This window comes from Pristiophorus japonicus, chromosome 1 (genome assembly GCF_044704955.1).
Source record: "Pristiophorus japonicus isolate sPriJap1 chromosome 1, sPriJap1.hap1, whole genome shotgun sequence".
NCBI lineage: Eukaryota > Metazoa > Chordata > Chondrichthyes > Pristiophoridae > Pristiophorus > Pristiophorus japonicus.
In genome coordinates, this window is record NC_091977.1 from 439,678,191 (window position 1) to 439,701,707 (window position 23,517).

General features: G+C 43.5%; 1 protein-coding gene across 7 annotated transcripts in view; it reads right to left on the reverse strand.

Moving 5' to 3' along the window:
• The window catches only part of trappc9 (trafficking protein particle complex subunit 9), a 1,402,808-nt gene that overhangs the window by 1,236,353 nt on the left and 142,938 nt on the right, over positions 1-23,517 (reverse strand). For all 7 annotated transcript variants that reach the window (XR_011595734.1, XM_070892854.1, XM_070892846.1 and 4 more), the window contains 3 exons: positions 21,271-21,396; positions 19,064-19,280; positions 4,634-4,777 (listed from right to left, as the gene is read on the reverse strand). Coding sequence is in view for 6 of the 7 variants with exons in the window: in XM_070892854.1 (XP_070748955.1) it covers positions 4,634-4,777; positions 19,064-19,280; positions 21,271-21,396 (487 nt within the window). In the remaining variant the exon portion in view is untranslated. The remainder of the gene's footprint in view (positions 1-4,633; positions 4,778-19,063; positions 19,281-21,270; positions 21,397-23,517) is intronic.

The following is a 23,517-nucleotide window of genomic DNA, read 5'->3' on the forward strand; positions in this document are numbered from 1 at the left end:
GTCTCATTGCACCTCCCCTTTTCCTAATCTGTCACCATTCAGATTGTTATGTCTTTAGATGCTCTGATAATGACTCCACGGGGCAATGTGTTGTACTTGAACTCAAGTGACCTTAGTCCTTTATTGATAACTCCAGATTGAGGATCACACATGGTGGCCTGCCTTTTATACTTGGCCAGGCACACCTGTGCAGGTAGCCTGCAAGTCTCCCATTGCAGTGTCCTCTAGTGGCACACCTTGTAATAGTACAAGCAGTAACCATGTCGGATACATGACACAGATAATATTCTGCCTTCCTGTTTTTGCCACCAAAGTGGATAACCTCACATTTATCTACATTATACTGCATCTGCCGTGCATTTGCCCATTCACCTAATCTGTCCAAGACACCCTGCAGCCTCTTAGCATCCGCCTCACAGCTCACACTGCCACCCAGCTTAGTGTCATCTGCAAACTTGGAGATCTTACATTCAATTCCTTCGTCCAAATTATTAATGTATATTGTAAATAGCTGGGGTCCCAGCATTGAACCTTGCGGTGCCCCACTAGTCACTGCCTGCCATTCTGAAAGGGACTCATTTATTCCTACTCTTTGCTTCCTGTCTGCCAACCAGTTCTCTATCCACGTCAGTACATGACCCCCAATACCACGTGCTTTAATTTTGCACACTAATCTCGTGTGGGACCTTGTCATAAGCCTTTTGAAAGTCCAAAATACACCACATCCACTGGTTCTCCCTTGTCCACTCTACTAGTTACATCCTCAAAAATTTTAGAAGCTTTGTCAAGCATGATTTCCCTAGCATGATTTCCCTTTCATAAATCCATGCTGAGTTGGGCCGCTCCTGTCATTGCTTTCCAAATGCGCTGCTATTACATCTTTAATAACGGATTCCAACATTTTCCCCACTACCGATGTCAGGCTAACCAGTCTGGAGTTCTCAGTTTTTTCTCTCCCTCCCTTTTTAAAAAGTGAGCTTACATTCGCTACCCTCCAGTCTATAGGAACGGATCCAGAGTGTATAGAATGTTGGAAAATGACCATTGAAAATGTTTTGGGTGTGGACTCCTCACCAAAATTGCAGTATATTACAGATGAACGGCGTTGTGCATGTATTTTTTTTCCTCTCCCTTCCCTTTGTTCTGTTCCTTTTTAAATTACTATTCATCTGTAATATCTATAACTTAATGGTATCTATTTTTACCCAAGATGAACTAGTTAATAAATACCTGATACCTGAAACAAAATAGTAAAATATTTTACAGACACAAATAAAGAAGGAAAGTCGGGATGGGAATAGGATCACTCAGGGATGGACAGGATAATATCACAGGCAGCAATAGGGAGATGGCAGAAATATTAAATAATTACTTTGTTTCTGTATTTACCAGGGAACAGGTGGACATGACATCGGATGACAAGATTAGAAATGAGATAACGGCATTTAAAATAAAAAAGAAGAAATATTAAATAAACTAATCAAACTCAGGAGAGGATAAAACCCTTGGTCCAGATGGATTACATCTGCACATTTTAAAAGAATCTAGGGAAAAGATAGCAGAGGCATTATTACACATATTTAATAATTCATTCAAAAAAGGTGTAGTGCCAGAGGACTGGCAAATAGCTAATGTAATACCTATATTTAAAAAGGGAGATACAACATGGCCAGGGAAGTAAAGGCCAGTCAGCTTACCATCAGTGGTAAGAAAAGTAATAGAATACCTAACAAAGAAGAAAATAGAACATCAAAAAACCAAAAATGCAATAACCAATAGTCAGCATCGATTTCAAAAGGGAAAGTCAAGCTTGACCAACCTCATTGAATTTTTTGAAGAGGTAATAGAGAAAATGGCCAAGATGTAATTTATCCAGATTTTCAAAAGACCTTCGATAAAGGTACCACATAATAGACTAATGATTAAGGCCAGAGAATGCGGAGTCAGGGGACAAGTAGCTGAATGGATAACTAGCTGGCTTCAAGCCAGAAAGCAGCGAGTGGCGGTGCAGGGTAGCTATTTAGAGTGGCAGAGTGTAGGAAGTGGTGTTCCACAAGGATCAGTGCTGGGACCACTGTTGTTCACAATGCATAGTAACGATTTAGACTTGGGAATCAAAAACACAATTTCTAAATTTGCAGATGCCAAATTGGGGAGAGGTGGGCGGGGGGGGGGGGAAGACAGTTAATACTAAGGAGGACTGCAAAAAATTACAGTAAGACATGATTAAACTTGCAGAATGGGCATATAAATTTCAAACAGATAAATGAGGAATTACATTTTGATAAGAAAAATAGGAAAGTCGCATATTACTTGAAAAATACAAATCTAAAATGGGATAGAAGAGCAAAAGGATCTCCGAGTACAAATACACTAATCACTAAAAGTAGCGGCACAGGTTAAAAAGGTCATAAAATAGCAAACCAATCACAAGGGTTTACTTCCAGAGGGACTGAATTGAGAAGTAGAACTAAACTTTTATCAAACTTTGGTTACACCACACTTTGGAGTACTGCGTACAACTCTGGCCGTCATATAATAAAAAAGGATATTGAGGCACTAGAGGGTGCAAAAAAAAACGATTTATAAGGATGATACCAGAAATGCAAGGGTTTATCCATCAGGAAAGAATGAACAGACTGGGTCTTTTCCCTCTTGACCGAAGGAGTGACCGAATAGAGGTCTTTAAAATTATAAAAGAGCAGAGAGAGAGTGAGTTTCCACTTGTGGGGAAGAGCAAAACTAGAGGCCATCAATATAATATAGTCAGCAAGAAATCAAAGCGGGAATTCAGAAGAAACTTTTTACCCAAAGAGCGATGAGAATATGGAACACGTTCCCAAGGAGTGGTTGAAGCCAATAGTATAGATGGATTTCAGGTGAGGCTAGATAAGCACATGAGGGAGAAGGGAATCGAGAGTTATGCTGATAGAGTTAAGATGAGGAAAGACGAGAGGAGGTTTGAGTTGAGCATAAATAACAGCTTGGACTGGTTGGGCCGAATGGCCTGTTCCTGTGCTGTATATCCTATGTAAATAGAATACATGTATATTTGCAATAGAAATCTTTCCATCTAACTTACTGTAAGGAAAACACTAAAAAGTCGCAAAGTAATATTAAATTCTTCTTCAATAGAATATTGTTACACACTCACTGTTTTGTTTCTTTTATTTCTCATTACGGCATGAGCTGATTCTGGCTTAAACTATTCTTGAGAACTGCAAACCAATTGCAAGATTCAAAAAACTACAACTCCTTAAATATCTCTGAAAACAGCAAGACATAGGGCCCAAGTTTACACATGATTTGCACCTGATTTTTAGGAGCAACTGGTGGAGAACGGACTATCTTAGAAATCGCAATTCTCCACATTTTTTTTTCTGCAGTTCTAGTCAGGTAGAACAGTTCTACTTTGGAACAGAATTTTTTCTTCAAAAGGGGGCGTGTCCGGCCATTGACGCCTGATTTCCAAGTTTCCACAGTGAAAACGTACTCCAAACTAACTTAGAATGGAGCAAGAGAAGATTTTTGTAGAACTGAAAAAACCTGTTCTGCACATTAAAAAAATCAGACGCAGGTTACAAATTAGGCGTAGGGAACGAGGGGGGGGGGGGGGAAAAGGGAAGTCATTAAATTCTACAATAAATCCTTAGTTATACTTATACAAATAAATCCAACCTGAATAAACATTTATAAGCAAAGAAAAGATTAAATAAACCATGTTCCTACCTGTGTGAAAGTTCTTCAGGCAGGCCTTTAGGAAGCGGTTTGCCATCGGGACCGAAGGCTGAACGGGCCGGGCTCGAGATTTCGGGCAGGGCCCGTCCCCAGTATCAGAGGTAGGTGGCGTTGGGTCGGGTCGGGGAAGAGAGGTTCGGTTCGGGTCGGCGGGGGAGTGAGCAGGAGCGGCGGGGAAGCAGGAGCGGCAGCGACAGGCGGGTCGAGTCCGATCGGGGGGGGGGGGGGGGGAGCAGGAGCGGGAGTCGGCAGGAAGCAGGAGCTGGCCGTGGGAGAGCCTTATTCACGCAGCCCCAGTGAGGCCATTCGGCCAGGGCTAGGGGCTGCGTGCTTCGGGCCCCTCCCACACAGTTTCGGGCGCCTGGAGCTACTGCACTTGCGTGCCCACTGTAGCACACATGTGCAGAGCTCCCGGCACTGTTTTCGGCGCAGGGTCCTAGCTCCGCCCCCTACAGCTCCTGCTGCGCCGCGCCGAGGGCCAGAGGACCTGCAGGGAGGTGGAGAATACGGAGGGTTTTTTTAGGCGCACTTTGTGGCGCGAAAAACGGGCGCCCAGCTCGGAGGGGCGCCCGTTTTTTATCGTGTGGAAACTTGGGCCCACAGAGTTGGACAAGTATCAATCCCATTCAAAAATAATTGGTCACCATATAGTCTGGTTGAAAGTAAATGACCTCCTCACTCAAGCTTTGGTGACAACCAAACAAAACTAAAACATGTGTATCCAACTAAACCTAGTATAAGATTAGAATTACAGCTGACTTTTAAGCTCCTTATGTACTGTAACTAGATTTAAGGATAGTGCAATAAGTCAGACGGTCGATAAATTTCAGCTAAAAAAAAAAAAATAGTGCAGGATTAAATTAAAATAGGAATGTTATGCATTAATGTATTCTACCTTGATCGGAGAGGAAATCAAGCATGGTTTGAAGGAGAAAGGACAGATGGCGAACTGCAAGAGCAGGATTTCCCATTCGTCTTGAAGCATAAACAAGCTCATGTAATAAGCGCATTTGTACTGCTGGCCAGCCTTTGTGGGTTCCTGCAAGGTTAATTTAGAATTAAAATCAGAATCATAATAGCTGTACACAAAAGATCATTGTTAAGACAGGCAATTGAACCAAGACAGGGAAAGGAAATAAAAACATAAGAAATAGGAGCAGGAGGGGAGAGAAAGCGAGGCGCGAGCGCGTGGGACGGGGCGAGAGCCATGAGTTAAAATGAGGGTTCAGGATGGCAACCAATGGCAGTAAACATTCTTGAAAAGAGATTTTGAAGGCAAGAGAGAAGACTCGGCAAAGGGTTTTAGAAAGTGAAATCCCAGAAGGCAAGGTCATGATGGGTGAAGACTTGTCACGATGGTGGAGTACGAAAAGGTAGAAGAACACACAATAGACCAGAGATTGAAGAGCAGAGGATGAGAGCACAGACATATAGTCAAATAAGGTACATTTGTTAAGCTGATGGATAACTCATGGAACAAGAGCCAAGTAGGAACTACAGGATAAAAGTGTTGAATGAGTTGGATTTTGTGTAGATTTAGCAAATTCATGCTGGCAAGTGACCAGTATTAGGGATTTCGTGAAGTTAAATCTCGGAGGTAACCAAGGAACAGATGAGGATTTCAAATACAATAGGAATGATAGAGACGGATAATATTGCAAAGTTGGAAATAGATAGTGTTGGTGACAACCCAACATGGAAATGGAGTATCTGCTCAGGATCAAACAGGACCCGAAGGTTCCATTCTATCAGGTTAAACTTGAATGAAAAGCCAGGGAAATGGATAGAATTAGGAGCTAATCTGCCAAGTTCCTCTGTACATTAGTATAGTGATCATGTTACTGGACTAGTAATCCAGAGGCCCCTGGAGTAATGATCCGAAGACATGAATTCAAATCTCACAAGCAGCTGAGGAATTTAAATTCAGTTAATCAAATAAATGTGGAATAAAAAAAAACAAGTATCATAAAAACTCATCTGGTTCACTAATGTCCTTACCTGGTCTGGCCTATATATGACCCACAGCAGTGTGATTGACTTTGAACTGCCCTCTGAAAAGGCCGAGCAAAGGATCATGGAATGCAATAGTTCAATGAGGTGCTCACCACCACCTTCACAAGGGCAATTAGGGGGTGGGCAGTAAATGCTGGACTTGCCAGTGACAACCACATCATGTGAATGAATAAAGAAAAGCTAAATAGGATAGATTTAGCCTTGTTGATATTGTGCTCCAAAATATTCTGGCTGATGGATAACTTCAGGTCAAAAAGGCAGCTGATAGCAGTGACAGCCACTGTGTTAATGGTGGTGGCAAAGAAGTAAATCAAGGTGTTATGGGCATACATATGGAATCTAACTTCATAATGCCACAAAAGACAGCATGGACACGAGAAATACCAGAAGTCGAGCCTTGAGGCACACCAGAGGTGACTATGCACGAACAGGAGAGGCCATTGCAGTAGATGTGGTCATTACATTGGGATGATTAGAAATTGAACTATGTTGGAGAGGAAGGCCACAAAAGGTAGGCAACAGAGAGGTGGTGAAGGAGGAGCATGAAGTGGTCAACCATTTGGATCGTCAAGACAAGGTCGGGGAGGAAATTAACTATCAGAAATGCCTAATAAGCAACATGTCTTACTACTAAAATATTCAAAATTTTCTGAAATTCATTAAATGTTCATGGTCATTTCACTGCTCAATATTTAATCAACATTGACAGAAATGCTTTCAAGAAAATAAGTCTTCAGATTTGCATCCTGTTCCGTACACAATTGAACTTCTGCCAAAATCCATAATACAGCTAAGGCAAGATTTATAAGCTCACTGCCCAAATATTTAACAATTCAGGTGTGTTAAAAGCACCAATAGCTGCAGGCTGTCCATACATACAATACAATACAATACAGATACACTGCTTTGAGTGCTGTTGAGGGAGATGACTCATCAGGGGAGAGCAGCAGCAGCCAAGTTCATGGCACCGTGGCTTGCTCTGTTGCACAGGAGGGCATAAAAAAAAGAGTGGGAGAGCGATAGTGATAGGGGATTCAATCATAAGAGGAACAGATAGGCGTTTCTGTGGCTGCAATCGAGACTCCAGGATGGTATGTTGCCTCCCTGGTGCAAGGGTCAAGGATGTCTCAGAGAAAGTGCAGGACATTCTAAAAAGGGAGGGAGAACAGCCAGTTGTCGTGGTGCACATTGGTACCAACGACATAGGTAAAAAAAGGGATGAGATCCTACGAGACGAATTTAAGGAGCTAGGAGTTAAATTAAAAAGTAGGACCTCAAAAGTAATAATCTCGGGATTGCTGCCAGTGCCACGTGCTAGTCAGAGTAGGAATCGCAGGATAGCACAGATGAATACGTGGCTTAAGCAGTGGTGCAGCAGGGAGGGATTCAAATTCGTGGGGCATTGGAACAGGTTCTGGGGGAGGTGGGACCAGTACAAACTGGACGGTCTGCACTTGGGCAGGAACGGAACCAATGTCCTAGGGGGAGTGTTTGCTAGTGCTGTTGGTGAGGAGTTAAACTAATATGGCAGGGGGATGGGAACCAATACAGGGAGACAGAGGGAAACAAAAAGGAGACAAAAACAAAAAACAGAAAAGAGGAGGAGTAAAAATGGAGGGCAGAGAAACCAAAGGCAAGAAACAAAAAGGGCCACTGAATATAAAAGGGCTGCAGGCCACAGGAATGTGGGAAGGGAGGACCTTGAGACAATCACTATCACTAGGGGGGTAGTGCTGGACAGGCTAATGGGACTGAAGGTAGACAAGTCCCCTGGTCCTGATGAAATACATCCCAGGGTATTAAAAGGGATGGCTGAAGTTATAGCAGATGCATTCGTTATAATCTACCAAAATTCTCTGGACTCTGGGGAGGTACCAGCGGATTGGAGAGCAGCTAATGTAACGCCTCTGTTTAAAAAAGGGGGCAGGCAAAAGGCAGGTAACTATAGGCCGGTTAGTTTAACATCTGTAGTGGGGAAAATGCTTGAAACTATCATTAAGGAAGAAATAGCGGGACATCTGGATAGGAATAGTGCAATCAAGCAGATGCAGCATGGATTCATGAAAGGGAAATTATGTTTAACTAACTTACTGGAATTCTTTGAGGATATAACGAGCATGGTGGATAGAGGTGTACCGATGGATGTGGTGTATTTAGATTTCCAAAAGGCATTCGACAAGGTGCCGCACAAAAGGTTACTACAGAAGATAAAGGTACGCGGAAGTCAGAGGAAATGTATTAGCATGGATAGAGAATTGGCTGGCGAACAGAAAGCAGAGAGTCGGGATAAATGGGTCCTTTTCCGGTTGGAAATCAGTGGTTAGTGGTGTGCCACAGGGATCAGTGCTGGGACCACAACTGTTTACAATATACATAGATGACCTAGAAGAGGGGACAGAGTGTAGTGCAACAAAATTTGCAGATGACACAAAGATTAGTGGGAAAGCGGGTTGTGTAGAGGACTCAGACTGCAAGGAGATTTGGATAGGTTAAGCGAATGGGCTAAGGCTTGGCAGATGGAATACAATGTCGGAAAGTGTGAGGTCATCCACCTTGGGAAAAAAAAACAGTAAAAGGGAATATTATTTGAATGGGGAGAAATTACAACATGCTGTGGTGCAAAGGGACCTGGGGGTCCTTGTGCATGAATCCCAAAACGTTAGTTTGCAGGTGCAGCAGGTAATCAGGAAGGCAAATGTAATATTGGCCTTCATTGCGAAAGGGATGGAGTACAAAAGCAGGGAGGTCTTGCTGCAACTGTATAAGGTATTGGTAAGGCCGCACCTGGAGTACTGCGTGCAGTTTTGGTCACCTTACTTAAGGAAGGATATACTAGCTTTGGAAGGGGTACAGAGACGATTCACTCAGCTGATTCCAGAAATGAGGGGGTTACCTTATGATGATAGATTGAGTAGACTGGGTCTTTACTCCTTGGAGTTCAGAAGGATGAGGGGTGATCTTATAGAAACATTTAAAATCATGAAAGGGATAGACAAGATAGAGGCAGAGAGGTTGTTTTCATTGGTGGGGGAGACTAGAACTAGGGGGCACAGCCTCAAAATACGGAGGAGTCAATTTAAAACCGAGTTGAGAAAAAATTTCTTCTCCCAGAGGGTTGTGAATCTGTGGAATTCTCTGCCCAAGGAAGCAGTTGAGGCTAGCTCATTGAATGTTTTCAAGTCAAAGAGGATGTTTCCAGTAGAGTGGATAAGGGAGAACCAGTTGATGTGGTATATTTGGACTTTCAGAAGGCGTTCGACAAGGTCCCACACAAGAGATTGATGTGCAAAGTTAGAGCACATGGGATTGGGGGTAGTGTACTGACATGGATTGAGAACTGGTTGTCAGACAGGAAGCAAAGAGTAGGAGTAAATGGGTACTTTTCAGAATGGCAGGCAGTGACTAGTGGGGTACCGCAAGGTTCTGTGCTGGGGCCCCAGCTGTTTACACTGTACATTAATGATTTAGATGAGGGGATTAAATGTAGTATCTCCAAATTTGCAGATGACACTAAGTTGGGTGGCAGTGTGAGCTGCGAGGAGGATGCTGTGAGGCTGCAGAGCGACTTGGATAGGTTAGGTGAGTGGGCAAATGCATGGCAGATGAAGTATAATGTGGATAAATGTGAGGTTATCCACTTTGGTGGTAAAAACAGAGAGACAGACTATTATCTGAATGGTGACAGATTAGGAAAAGGGGAGGTGCAAAGAGACCTGGGTGTCATGGTACATCAGTCATTGAAGGTTGGCATGCAGGTGCAGCAGGCGGTTAAGAAAGCAAATGGCATGTTGGCCTTCATAGCAAGGGGATTTGAGTACAGGGGTAGGGAGGTGTTGCTACAGTTGTACAGGGCATTGGTGAGGCCACACCTGGAGTATTGTGTACAGTTTTGGTCTCCTAACCTGAGGAAGGACATTCTTGCTATTGAGGGAGTGCAGCGAAGGTTCACCAGACTGATTCCCGGGATGGCGGGACTGACCTATCAAGAAAGACTGGATCAACTGGGCTTGTATTCACTGGAGTTCAGAAGAATGAGAGGGGACCTCATAGAAACATATAAAATTCTGACGGGGTTAGACAGGTTAGATGCAGGAAGAATGTTCCCAATGTTGGGGAAGTCCAGAACCAGGGGTCACAGTCTAAGGATAAGGGGTAAGCCATTTAGGACCGAGATGAGGAGGAACTTCTTCACCCAGAGAGTGGTGAACCTGTGGAATTCTCTACCACAGAAAGTTGTTGAGGCCAATTCACTAAATATATTCAAAAAGGAGTTAGATGAGGTCCTTACTGCTAGGGGGATCAAGGGGTATGGCGAGAAAGCAGGAATGGGGTACTGAAGTTGAATGTTCAGCCATGAACTCATTGAATGGCGGTGCAGGCTAGAAGGGCCGAATGGCCTACTCCTGCACCTATTTTCTATGTTTCTATGTTTCTATGTTTCTAATAGATTTTTAACCAATAAGGGAATTAAGGGTTACGGGGAGAGGGCGGGTAAGTGGAGCTGAGTCCACGACCAGATCAGCCATGATCTTATTGAATGGCGGGGCAGGCTCGAGGGGCTAAATGGCCTACTCCTGTTCCTAATTCTTATGTTCTTATGTCAGGTCAGGGCTGCAAATGAGAAAACTGGAAACAGAGAATTTATGAGAGTTCTCACAATTCAGAATGTAGACACCAAAGATCTCAGTATCTCAACGATCTGTAGCTCAACTATAATTACAAAACAAAGGAGTCAGCATTCGCCAAGTTTAACCACAGCATGCAAACATCTTTTCTGGTAAAAATGTGGAAGCAAACTCAAAATATTTGATTTGGTAATTCAATTCTAAAAAGTCCAAAAAGGGAAGAAACTTATAACAGATTATTATTTAGAACATCAGCTATGTAGAATTTCAGCAATTTGGATCGTGTATGTTAAGTTAATAGTTAGCGTTTTTTTAAATGTCCCAAAAAGGTCTGTGTTCAGATAAGCGCCCTTTTTTTTTTGGGGGGGGGGGGGGGGCGGACTGAGCAGGGCCAGATGGTCTAATGGGTTAGTAGACTGCCTTTTACTTCAGTGACCTGGGTTCAAACCCACTCCAGACTGATGAGATAATTGTCTCAGCTTTTTCTGTTGGTCAGAAAGTTTCGACATGAAATGAGTTTGGCCACTCTCAACCCTGTCCCCTCGAGGACTTGACTCCATAGGGCAAGTCGCAAAGGTCGGAATGCAGCCGAATTGAAAGGCACACCTGTTGCCTCCAACGACAAACATAAATGGTGGCCGCTGCTAGCAAAACGTGTGTCTCATGCAGCACCCCTATCATGATAGGCCGTCCCTCAAAATTGAGGAAAACTTACATCCACTCTAAAAGGGAGTTCTCAGGTAACTGTACAGTCCAACACGGAAATTACAATTTCCGCTACAGATGGGACAGTCATTGAAGGAAAAGGTGGGTGGGGAGTCTGGTTTGCAACACGCTACTTCCGCTGTCTGCGCTTGCTTTCTGCATGCTCTCTGTGATGAGACTCGAGGTGCTCAACGCCCTCCCTGATGCCTCAGCGACACATTGGGCATTTTATAGGCCGCTCCTCCACGCATCTCCCGGAAGTTCGTGGAGACTCGGGAGATGCGTGGAGGAGCGGCCTATAAAAGGTCCAACGCGTCGCTGAGGCTCGGGAGTTCGTGGAGACTCGGGAGATGCGTGGAGGAGTGGCCTATAAAAGGTCCAACGCGTCGCTGAGGCTCGGGAGTTCGTGGAGACTCGGGAGATGCGTGGAGGAGCGGCCTACAAAAAGCATGCTTGTGCAGCTACAGCACGGAGAGAAGGCAAAATAGAAGCAGAAAGAAATCGAAAGTTGACGTCACAGCCAAGGGGGTAAGTGATTGGAGAGTAGTTTTTAGTTTTCTTTTCTATATCAGTAAGTAACCTTCAGCATTTTTGTTGCCAATTTAAGTTAATCTAAGGGTTAAGTCATGGCAGGAGAGCTCGGACACGTGTTATGCTCCTCCTGTACGATGTGGGAAACATAGAAACATAACATAGAAACATAGAAAATAGGTGCAGGAGTAGGCCATTCAGCCCTTCTAGCCTGCACCGCCATTCAATGAGTTCATGGCTGAACATGCAACTTCAGTACCCCCTTCCTGCTTTCTCACATACCCCTTGATCCCCCGAGTAGCAAGGACTTCATCTAACTCCCTTTTGAATATATTTAGTGAATTGGCCTCAACTACTTTCTGTGGTCGAGAATTCCACAGGTTCACCACTCTCTGGGTGAAGAAGTTTCTCCTCATCTCGGTCCTAAATGGCTTACCCCTTATCCTCAGACTGTGACCCCTGGTTCTGGACTTCCCCAACATTGGGAACATTCTTCCTGCATCTGACCTGTCGAAACCAGTCAGAATTTTAAACGTTTCTATGAAGTCCCCTCTCATTCTTCTGAACTCCAGTGAATACAAGCCCAGTTGATCCAGTCTTTCTTGATAGGTCAGTCCCACCTTCCCGGGAATCAGTCTGGAGAACCTTCGCTGCACTCCCTCAATAGCAAGAATGTCCTTCCTCAAGTTAGGAGACTAAAACTGTACACAATACTCCAGGTGTGGCCTCACCAAGGCCCTGTACAACTGCAGCAACACCTCCCTGCCCCTGTACTCAAATCCCCTCGCTATGAAGGCCAACATGCCATTTGCTTTCTTAACCGCCTGCTGTACCTGCATGCCAACCTTCAATGACTGATGTACCATGACACCCAGGTCTCGTTGCACCTCCCCTTTTCCAAATCTGTCACCATTCAGATAATAGTCTGTCTCTGTTTTTACCACCAAAGTGGATAACCTCACATTTATCCACATTATACTTCATCTGCCATGCATTTGCCCACTCACCTAACCTATCCAAGTCACTCTGCAGCCTCATAGCATCCTCCTCGCAGCTCACACTGCCACCCAACTTAGTGTCATCCGCAAATTTGGAGATACTACATTTAATCCCCTCGTCTAAATCATTAATGTACAATGTAAACAGCTGGGGCCCCAGCACAGAACCTTGCAGTACCCCACAAGTCACTGCCTGCCATTCTGAAAAGTACCCATTTACTCCTACTCTTTGCTTCCTGTCTGACAACCAGTTCTCAATCCACATCAGCACACTACTCCCAATCCCATGTGCTTTAACTTTGCACATTAATCTCTTGTGTGGGACCTTGTCGAAAGCCTTCTGAAAGTCCAAATATACCACATCAACTGGTTCTCCCTTGTCCACTTTACTGGAAACATCCTCAAAAAATTCCAGAAGGTTTGTCAAGCATGATTTCCCTTTCACAAATCCATGCTGACTTGGACCTGTCATGTCACCATTTTCCAAATGCACTGCTATGACATCCTTAATAATTGATTCCATCCTTTTACCCACTACTGAGGTCAGGCTGACCGGTCTATAATTCCCTGTTTTCTCTCTCTCTCCTTTTTTTTTAAAAAAGTGGGGTTACATTGGCTACCCTCCACTCGATAGGAACTGATCCAGAGTCAATGGAATGTTGGAAAATGACTGTAAATGCATCCGCTATTTCCAAGGCCACCTCCTTAAGTACTCTGGGATGCAGTCCATCAGGCCCTGGAGATTTATCGGCCTTCAATCCCATCAATTTCCCCAACACAATTTCCCGACTAATAAAGATTTCCCTCAGTTCCTCCTCCTTACTAGACCCTCTGACCCCTTTTATATCCGGAAGGTTGTTGGTGTCCTCCTTAGTGAATACCGAACCAAAGTACTTGTTCAATTGGTCTGCCATTTCTTTGTTCCCCGTTATGACTTCCCCTGATTCTGACTGCAGGGGACCTACGTTTGTCTTTACTAATCTTTTTCTCTTTACATATCTATAGAAACTTTTGCAATCCGTCTTAATGTTCTCTGCAAGCTTCTTCTCGTACTCCATTTTCCCTGCCCTAATCAAACCCTTTGTCCTCCTCTGCTGAGTTCTAAATTTCTCCCAGTCCCCAGGTTCGCTGCTATTTCTGGCCAATTTGTATGCCACTTCCTTGGCTTTAATACTATCCCTGATTTCCCTTGATAGCCACGGTTGAGCCACCTTCCCTTTTTTATTTTTACGCCAGACAGGAATGTACAATTGTTGTAGTTCATCCATGCGGTCTCTAAATGTCTGCCATTGACCATCCACAGTCAACCCCTTAAGTATCATTCGCCAATCTATCCTAGCCAATTCACGCCTCATACCTTCAAAGTTACCCTTCTTTAAGTTCTGGACCATGGTCTCTGATTTAACTGCATCATTCTCCATCCTAATGCAGAATTCCACCATATTATGGTCACTCTTCCCCAAGGGGCCTCGCACAATGAGATTGCTAATTAATCCTCTCTCATTCCACAATACCCAATCTAAGATGGCCTCCCCCCTAGTTGGTTCCTCGACATATTGGTCTAGAAAACCATCCCTTATGCACGCCAGGAAATCCTCCTCCACCGTGTTGCTTCCAGTTTGGCTCGGCCAATCTATGTGCATATTAAAGTCACCCATTATAACTGCTGCACCTTTATTGCATGCACCCCTAATTTCCTGTTTGATGCCCTCCCCAACATCACTGCTACTGTTTGGAGCTCTGTACACAACTCCCACTAACGTTTTTAGCCCTTTGGTGTTCTGCAGCTCTTCCCATATAGATTCCACATCATCCAAGCTAATGTCTTTTATAACTATTGCATTAATCTCCTCTTTAACCAGCAATGCTACCCCACCTCCTTTTCCTTTTATTCTATTCTTTCTGAATGTTGAATACCCCTGGATGTTGAGTTCCCAGCCCTGATCATCCTGGAGCCCCGTCTCCGTCATCCCAATCACATCCAGTGTCCCTGACGACTACATATGCGGGAAGTGTATCCGCCTCCAGCTCCTGACGGACCGCATTGCGGAACTGGAGCTGCGGGTGTATTCACTCTGGAGCATGCACAATGCTGAGAATGACGTAAATGGCACGTGAGTTGGTCTTACCGCAGGTAAAGGGTCCACAGCCAGATAGGGAATGGAAGACCAACAGGAAGAGCAGTGCAAGGAAGGTAGTTCAGGGGTCCCCGGCAGTCATCCCCCTGCAAAACAGATACACCACTTTGGGTACTGTTGAGGGGGGATGACTCATCAGGGGAGGGCAGCAACAGCCGCCAAGTTCACGGCACCATGGCTAGCTCTGCTGCACAGGAGGGCAGGAAAAAGAGTGGGAGAGCGATAGTGATAGGGGATTCAATTGTCAGGGGAATAGATAGGCGTTTCTGCGGCCGCAACCGAGACTCCAGGATGGTATGTTGCCTCCCTGGTGCAAGGGTCAAGGATGTCTCGGAGCGGGTGCAGGACATTCTGAAAAGAGAGGGTGATCAGCCAGTTGTCGTGGTGCATATCGGTAAAAAACGGGATGAGGTCCTACGAGATGAATTTAAGGAACTAGGAGTTAAATCAAAGATAGTAATCTCAGGATTGCTACCGGTGCCCACGTGCTAGTCAGAGTAGGAATCGCAGGATAGCTCAGATGAATGCATGACTTGAGCAGTGGTGCAGAAGGGAGGAATTCAAATTCCTGGGACATTGGAACCAGTTCTGGGGGAGGTGGAACCAGTACAAACCGGACGGTCTGCACCTGGGCAGGACCGGAACCAATGTCCTGGGGGAGTGTTTGCTACTGCTGTTGGGGAGGAGTTAAACTAATATGGCAGGGGGATGGGAAACTATGCAGAGAGGCAGAGGGAAATAAAATGGAGTCAGAAGCAAAAGATAGAAAAGGAAAATAGTAAAAGTGGAGGGCAGAGAAACCCAAGGCAAAAATCAAAAAGGGCCACATTACACCAAAATTCTAAAGGGGCAAAGTGTGTTAGAAAGACAAGCCTGAAGGCTCTGTGCCTCAATGCGAGGAGTATTCGGAATAAGGTGGACAAATCAACTGCGCAGATAGCAGTTAACGGATAAGATGTAATTGGCATCACGGAGATATGGCTCCAGGGTGACCAAGGCTGGGAACTCAACATCCAAGGGTATTCAGCATTTAGGAAGGATAGATACAGAAAGGAAAAGGAGGCGGGGTGGCGTTGCTGGCTAAAGAGGAAATTAATGCAATAGTAAGGAGGGACGTTAGCCTGGATGATGTGGAATCGGTATGGTGGAGCTGCGGAATTCCAAAGGGCAGAAAACGCTAGTGGGAGTTGTGTACAGACCACCAAACAGTAGTAGTGAGGTTGGGGACAGCATCAAACAGGAAATAAGGGATGTGTGCAATAAAGGTACAGCAGTTATCATGGGCGACTTTAATCTACATAGTGATTGGGCGAACCAAAGTGGTAGCAATGCAGTGGAGGAGGATTTCCTGAAGTGTATTAGGGATGGTTTTCTTGACCAATATGTCGAGGAACCAACTAGAGAGCTGCCATCCTGGACTGGGTGATGTGTAATGAGAAGGGACTAATTAGCAATCTTGTTGTGCGAGGCCCCTTGGGGAAGAGTGACCATAATATGGTAGAATTCTTCATTAAGATGGAGAGTGACAGTTAATTCGGAAACTAGGGTCCTGAACTTAAGGAAAGGTAACTTCGACGGTATGAGGCGTGAACTGGCTAGAATAGACCGGTAAAGGATACAAAGAGTTGACGGTGGATAAACAATGGCAAACATTTAAAGATCACATGGATGAACTTCAGCAATTGTACATCCCTGTCTGGAGTAAAAATAACACTGGGAAGGTGGCTCAACCATGGCTAACAAGGGAAATTAAGAATAGTGTTTCAGCCAAGGAAGAGGCATATAATTTGGCTAGAAAAAGCAACAAACCCGAGGACTGGGAGAAATTTAGAATTCAACAGAGGAAGACTAAGGGTTTAATTCAGATGGGGAAAATAGGGTACGAGAGGAAGCTTGCAGAGAACATAAAAACTGACTGCAAAAGCTTCGATAAATATGTGAAGAGAAAGAGATTAATGAAGACAAACGTAGGTCCCTTGCAGTCGGAGTCAGGTGAATTTATAATGGGGAATAAAGAAATGGCAGACCAATTGAACAAATACTTTGGTTCTGCCTTCACAAAGGAAGACACAAATAACCTTCCGATTGTACTAGGGGACAGTAGGCTAGTGAGAAGGAGGTATTGAAGGATATCCTTATTCGACGGCAAATTGTGTTCGGGAAATTGATGGGATTGAAGGCCGATAAATCCCCAAGGCCTGATAGTCTGCATCCCAGAGTACTTAAGGAAGTGGCCATAGAAATAGTGGATGCATTGGTGATCATTTTCCAACAGTCTATTGACTCTTGATCAGTTCCTATGGACTGGAGGGTAGCTAATGTAACACCACTTTTTAAAAAAGGAGGGAGAGAGAAAACGGTTAAGTATACAACGGTTAGCCAGACATCAGTAGTGGGGAAAATGTTGGAATCAATCATTAAGGATGAAATAGCAGCGCATTTGGAAAGAAGTGACAGAATCAGTCCAAGTCAGCATGGATTTATGAAAGGGAAATCTTGCTTGACGAATCTTCTGGAATTTTTTGAGGATGTAACTAGTAGAGTGGACAAGGGAGAACCAGTGGATGTGGTGTATTTGGACTTTCAAAAGGCTTTTGACAAGATCCCGCACAAGAGATTGGTGTGCAAAATCAAAGCATGGCATTGGGGGGTAATGTACTGATGTGGATAGAAAACTGGTTGGCAGACAGGAAGCAGAGAGTCGGGATAAACGGGTCCTTTTCAGAATGGCAGGCAGTCACGAGTGGAGTGCCGCAGAGCTCAGTGCTGGGACTCCAGCTCTTTGCAATATACATTAACGATTTAGATGAAGGAATTGAGTGTAATATCTCCAAGTTTGAGGATGACACTAAACTGGGTGGCGGTGTGAGCTGTGGAGGAGGATGCTCAGAGGCTGCAGGGTGACTTGGACAGGTTAGGTGAGTGGGCAAATGCATGGCAGATGCAGTAGAATGTGGATAAATGTGTGGTTATCCATTTTGGGGGCAAAAACACAAAGGCAGATTATCTGGGTGGCGGCAGATTAGGAAAAGGGGAGGTGTAACGAGATCTGCGTGTCATCGTTCATCAGTCACTGAAAGTGGGCATGCAGGTCCAGCAGGCGGTGAAGGCGGCAAATGGCATTTTGGCCTTCATAGCTAGGGGATTTGAGTATAGGAGCAGGGAGGTCTTACTGCAGTTGTACAGGGCCTTCGTGAGGCCTCACCTGGAATATTGTGTTCAGTTTTTGGTCTCTTAATCTGAGGAAGGATATTCTTGCTATTGAGGGAGTGCAGCGAAGGTTCACCAAACTGATTCCAGGGATAGCTGGACTGTCATACGAGGAGAGACTGGATCGACTGGGCCTTTATTCACTGGAGTTTAGAAGGATGAGAGGGGATCTCATAGAAATGTATAAGATTCTGACGGGACTGGACAGGTTAGATGCGGCAAGAATGCTCCCGATGTTGGGGGAAGTCCAGAACCAGGGGACATAGTCTTCGGATAAGGGGTAGGCCATTTAGGACTGAGATGAGGAGAAACTTCTTCACTCAGAGTTGTTAACTTGTGGAATTCCCTGCCGCAGAGAGTTGTTGATGCCAGTTTGTTGGATATATTCAAGAGGGAGTTAGATATGGCCCTTATGACTAAAGGGATCAAGGAGTATGGAGAGAAAGCAGGAAAGGGGTACTGAGGGAATGATGAGCCATGATCTTTTTGAATGGCGGTGCAGGCTTGAAGGGCCGAATGGCTTACTCCTGCACCTATTTTCTATGTTTCTATGCTCTTCCTCCACTTAGGGCGGTCTTGGGCCAGGGATTTCCATGTGCCGGTGGGGATGTTGCACTTTATCAAGGAGGCTTTGAAGGTGTCCTTGAAAACTTTCCTCTGCCCACCTGGGGCTCGCTTGCCATTTCGGAGTTCCGAGTAGAGCGCTTGCTTTGGGAGTCTCATGTCAGGCAGCGGATGATGTGGCCCGCCAAACAGAGCTGGTCGAGTGTGGTCAGTGCTTCGATGCTAAGGATGTTGGTTTGATCGAGAACATCGGCATTGGTCACTGGAAAGTTGTTCTCTTGTACAGACTTGCAACGCACTTGAAAGTTCCTGGCTTATGCTAACTTACTTCCGCATTTGACATCAGGAAGGTACCAGTCAGATTTAATGCTGAGTGATCATACTCAAGATTCATGCATTTGCACATGGTTCAAAGTTTTGCCAACAAGGAAAGCAGACTATAATGTAGATGGAAGCAAGCCAATTATTCAATTATTATTTTGTAAATATAGTACGTATTTGCTTCATTAAAACTTTGACTGGATTGAAAAACAAATTTTACCTTTGCTGAAGTCTTGGGGATCCAGTGACAGGCTATATCCATGCAACGTTTCTAACAACAGCTTGTAGCAAGCTCTCCACCCTGGGTCAACTATGGATGGTGTCACACATTGCATAGCAGCTACACGTTTAAAGAAAGCAGCTTTACGATGAAAACCTATCAGGTCATACAGCTCAGAAAGGATACTGTATCGCTGAATCTTCTCCTCTTCAGAAAGCTACAAGAAGATGCAATGAATTATATTATTGTATGAGATAAGAAATACTGAGCACATGCAAAATTTATTATTCAGCATGAGCATACTGTAATTATAAAACACTTCCAAATGAGATATTTTCAGACAGCTGCTAAATTATTGGTGGGAGGTTTGGAGAGGATTTGAGGGGAAACATTTTCACCCAAAGGGTGGTGGGGTTCTGGAACTCATTGCCTGAAAGGGTGGTAGAAGCAGAAACCTTCACCACATTTAAAAAGTACTTGGATGCGCACTTGAAATGCCGTAACCTACAAGGCAACGGACCATGAGCTGGAAAGTGGGAATTGGGCTGGATAGCCTCTTGTTGGTCAGCGTGGACACGATGGGCTGAAATGGCCTCCTTCCATGCTGTAAATTTCTATGATTTTATGATTCTATTTTTCTTCGCTGTTCTAAAATTTTGGCATTTAATCTTGACCCTTCAACTACTGGAAACAGTCAGCTTCTATCTACCCTGACTCATCCTCTCATAACTTGAAACATTATATCACCCGTAATTTGTGCCGTTCTAACAAAAAAAGACGCAATGTTCTTCAAACACATTAATCCAGGCATGAAGAAGCCAAAGCTCTGTAAAACTTTGACATGACTTCTACAGATTTGAACTCAACAAATTTGACAATATAATCCAACATCCCAGTTTGATTTTTATATATTGCCTTCTCAATGTTTGAACATGATAAACCTTGACAAGTTATGCCCCTTTCACAAAACATCTCCCTTAGCAAGTTATATCCGAAGTATACAAGCCCCCTATTTTGAATATACAACACAGAAAAAGCTAGTTTTTGCACTAATAACATTTGCAGAATTTAGATTTTAAACATAGATTTTAAACATAGCTTTTAGTAGCACAAAAGTGCATATTATTTTTCCAGTTGTGTGCTCGAAACTACAAATAACAATATTTCTACACATGTTCTTAATCTGACATACACAGAAGCAATCAAGACATTAACAACATGCACAAGTCTTTTAATTAATTAGCAGACTAAAAACACAGCTTTTACCTTAAACAAAACAGAAGCATTAACCAAGAGATTCAGGCACAATTGCATTTTTCCCATTTAGACATTACATTCCAATTAAAACATTACATTCCTGTTTCAGTGCAACTGTATGGGCTGCTTTTGGAACTGGAGAATAAATTCATGGCATGTGGATAATGTGCAATAAATAAATAAACACACATCTACTGAACAGCCAACAGTAGATATTTCTGAAGTATGACAAATTGAATTACATACCCAATGCTTTGGATAATATTTTCAATACAATTTTTGGACGAATTAGATGACTGTTGCACATACTAGTCAAGTTTAAAACTAAACATCAGCTTTTGATTTGAAAGAAAAGGAAGCAGCTTTAAACTACAATACTGGGTTTTATATGTCAATAGACTCAGTTTGTGGAAAACTGTGACCCCATACAGCTTCTTTATTTAAACGTAACATAAATTGCAATATTAAATACTGAAATGCTGTTAAATTGTAAAAATAGATGCTAAAAATAGATGAACTCAATAATCTTTTCGAAGAAATGAACTCTAAGTTTACACAAATGCTTAACTATATCTTCGTATTATCACATTAAAATATACAGCTCATTTCCAAAAGTAGACAAATGAGCAATTTTCTTGATTTTTAAATCCCATTTTGCTCCACTCAAAATAGTTTAATTTCCAGGTGAAGCCAGCACAAAATATAGGTACAACTGTTTTTAATAAACGAGCAATGTTTTTCGATTGATACCTCAGTTGTTTCTTTTTGAAAAGATTTAAGTTGATATCTATGTTGCAAGTGGTATCAAGAATCAATAAAAAGGTTTTTTTTCAACATTTTATCAGCCAACTGCTGTTCCAACAATCAAGTTTATTTTAAGAGTCGCAAAAGAGAATCAACAGGTCGTTTCATAAAATGAAAACATAATGCAGAATGAATGAAAACTTTACCTGGCCAAGATTGATATACACAGCATTCTGAAGGAACTCTGAGGCTTCCATGCTTCTCTTCTGAATAGCCAGCACCCTAACTGCCTTCACACAAGCTTCTAGTTCAATCACACCAGCATTTTTGTACTGCAAGACAGTAATACAGTAAACCAATGCACATTATCAAACAAATTCTCTCAGGAAATAGTTAAATACAAGCAACAATTTACAACAAAACATGAGATGCTCGTTCATAGTCAACAAAAATTATTTTAAGTTATCATAATTTGAACAGACAGATCATTTAAAAAAAAGTGAGTACCAAGATTTGGTGATGGATTTCTGCTGATTGATTTTAGAAATATTCAATAGTTCAGCACCAAAAATGGAAGATTTCAATCATTACATTTTGCAGTCAGCAGAATAATCTGCATATTGTGTGAGCAAAAACAAGCAGCATTTGGATGGAATTTATAACTGTATATTTGCTCCCTGCAGCTCTCCATCAGAGGATATACTGTTTTGTAATGGCAGGATCATTGTACCATTTCACACAATGTTTTTTCTAATGTCAAGCAAGTTAAGCTTTACTCCAGAAATGGTGTGACTGGATAGAAATAGTACTAGTTCAGAAGGCCCTCTGCCTGTGAAGACAGACATGATATAAATCATGTTAGTTTTCCCCATGACAATAAAATCCCAATAATATTGCAGACCATATAATGTATGTTTCAAAATGTTTACTAACCAGACAGCTGCAAATTTAACTCACAAAGCTCCCTGCCATGTGAATCAATCCACATGACTTGTATTTACATAAGTTTTCTTAATCATCAGCCAGATCACTCGATCAAATGTCTTACAAAAGTTTAGCACGCTATTCCAGGTGAGATAGAACAGACAATTTGCTTATTCTATTCAGCACAACTATCGGTTGGGTCAATTTTAAAGGAAATACTGTTGATCGGTTTAGACACCATGACCTACGTAGTTAGATCTACCAGCTGGAATACCATTTATACAGGCAAGTAGCTTGTGTGGTAGCTTAAAATATCTCTAGAATGCAAAAGGCTCACAGTCCTTAGATGTTTACTATAGTTTGTAAGTTACTACATAGTTAACCAGTTTAATCACGTTTTTATTTTGAATGCTTCATTCCAAGATTCTGAATAGTATTGACAACCAATTATGAATTTAAATCAGGAGCCACTTTCTTTTGCGTCTGCAAAGATTATTCAAGAGTGCAGAGCAGGGCTTCAAAGTAAACCTGTCAATTTAAATCCCAGTAATAAAGGCAATACAAGTGAGGCCACACATGGGGGTCGATTTTAAATGCGTCTGCTTGGCGTAAATGGGCAATAGTGATACGAAAAAGGCGATAGGTCATTTACTTTTGTGCTCCAGCCTCCACCATCTTGGTTAAGGTCATGAAATGGGCAGCCAGAGCGCCACCAGTTTCAGGCAGGAGGCCACTTGCAATATCCAAATCCTTGAAGGGACCACTGGACGCTGCCCAAATAAACAGCCCAAGTTCTTATTTATTAAACTTCCATTTTTGTGGGGCCTGGAAGAGCAGGAGTGCTCCTCCTGGGTCCACAAAAGAAAACTCCAGACAGCTGCAAGCCTGAGAGAGGTGATTCACTCTGCCTCCTCCTCCCCAGTTTCCCTGCCGACTCAACCCTGTGGATTTCCTGCCTTTTCCAGCTGGCAAGCTGCCTCAAGGCATGACCTTGGCGCCTACAGATCACAGGCTGCATGTAAATGAGATAAATGCCTCACAGTATTAACAGATGAGACAGCATTCTCTGTCCACCGACCAGCTGTTGTACACCTCAAATTAAAAATCAGCTCATTGCATCTGCATTCATCATCATCGGCAGTCCCTCGGAGTCGAGGATGACTTGCTTCCACTCTAAAATTGAGTGCTCAGGCGACCGAGGAGTCCAATGCGGGACCGACAGTCTCTGTCACAGGTGGGGCAGACAGTGGTTGAAGGAAAGGGTAGTCGGGAAGCCTGGGTTGACGCACACTCCTTCCGCTGTCTACTCTTGGCTTCCATGTTCTCGGCGACGAGACTCGAGGTGCTCAGCGCCCTCCAGGATGCTCTTCCACTTTGGGTGGTCGTGGGCCAGGGATTCCCAGGAGTCGGTGGGGAGGTTTGCACTTTGTCAAGGAGGCTTTCAGGGTGCCTTTGAAGCGTTGCCTCTGCCCACCTGGGGCTCGCTTGCCATACCGAAGTTCCGCGTAGAGCGCTTGCTTTGGTAGTCA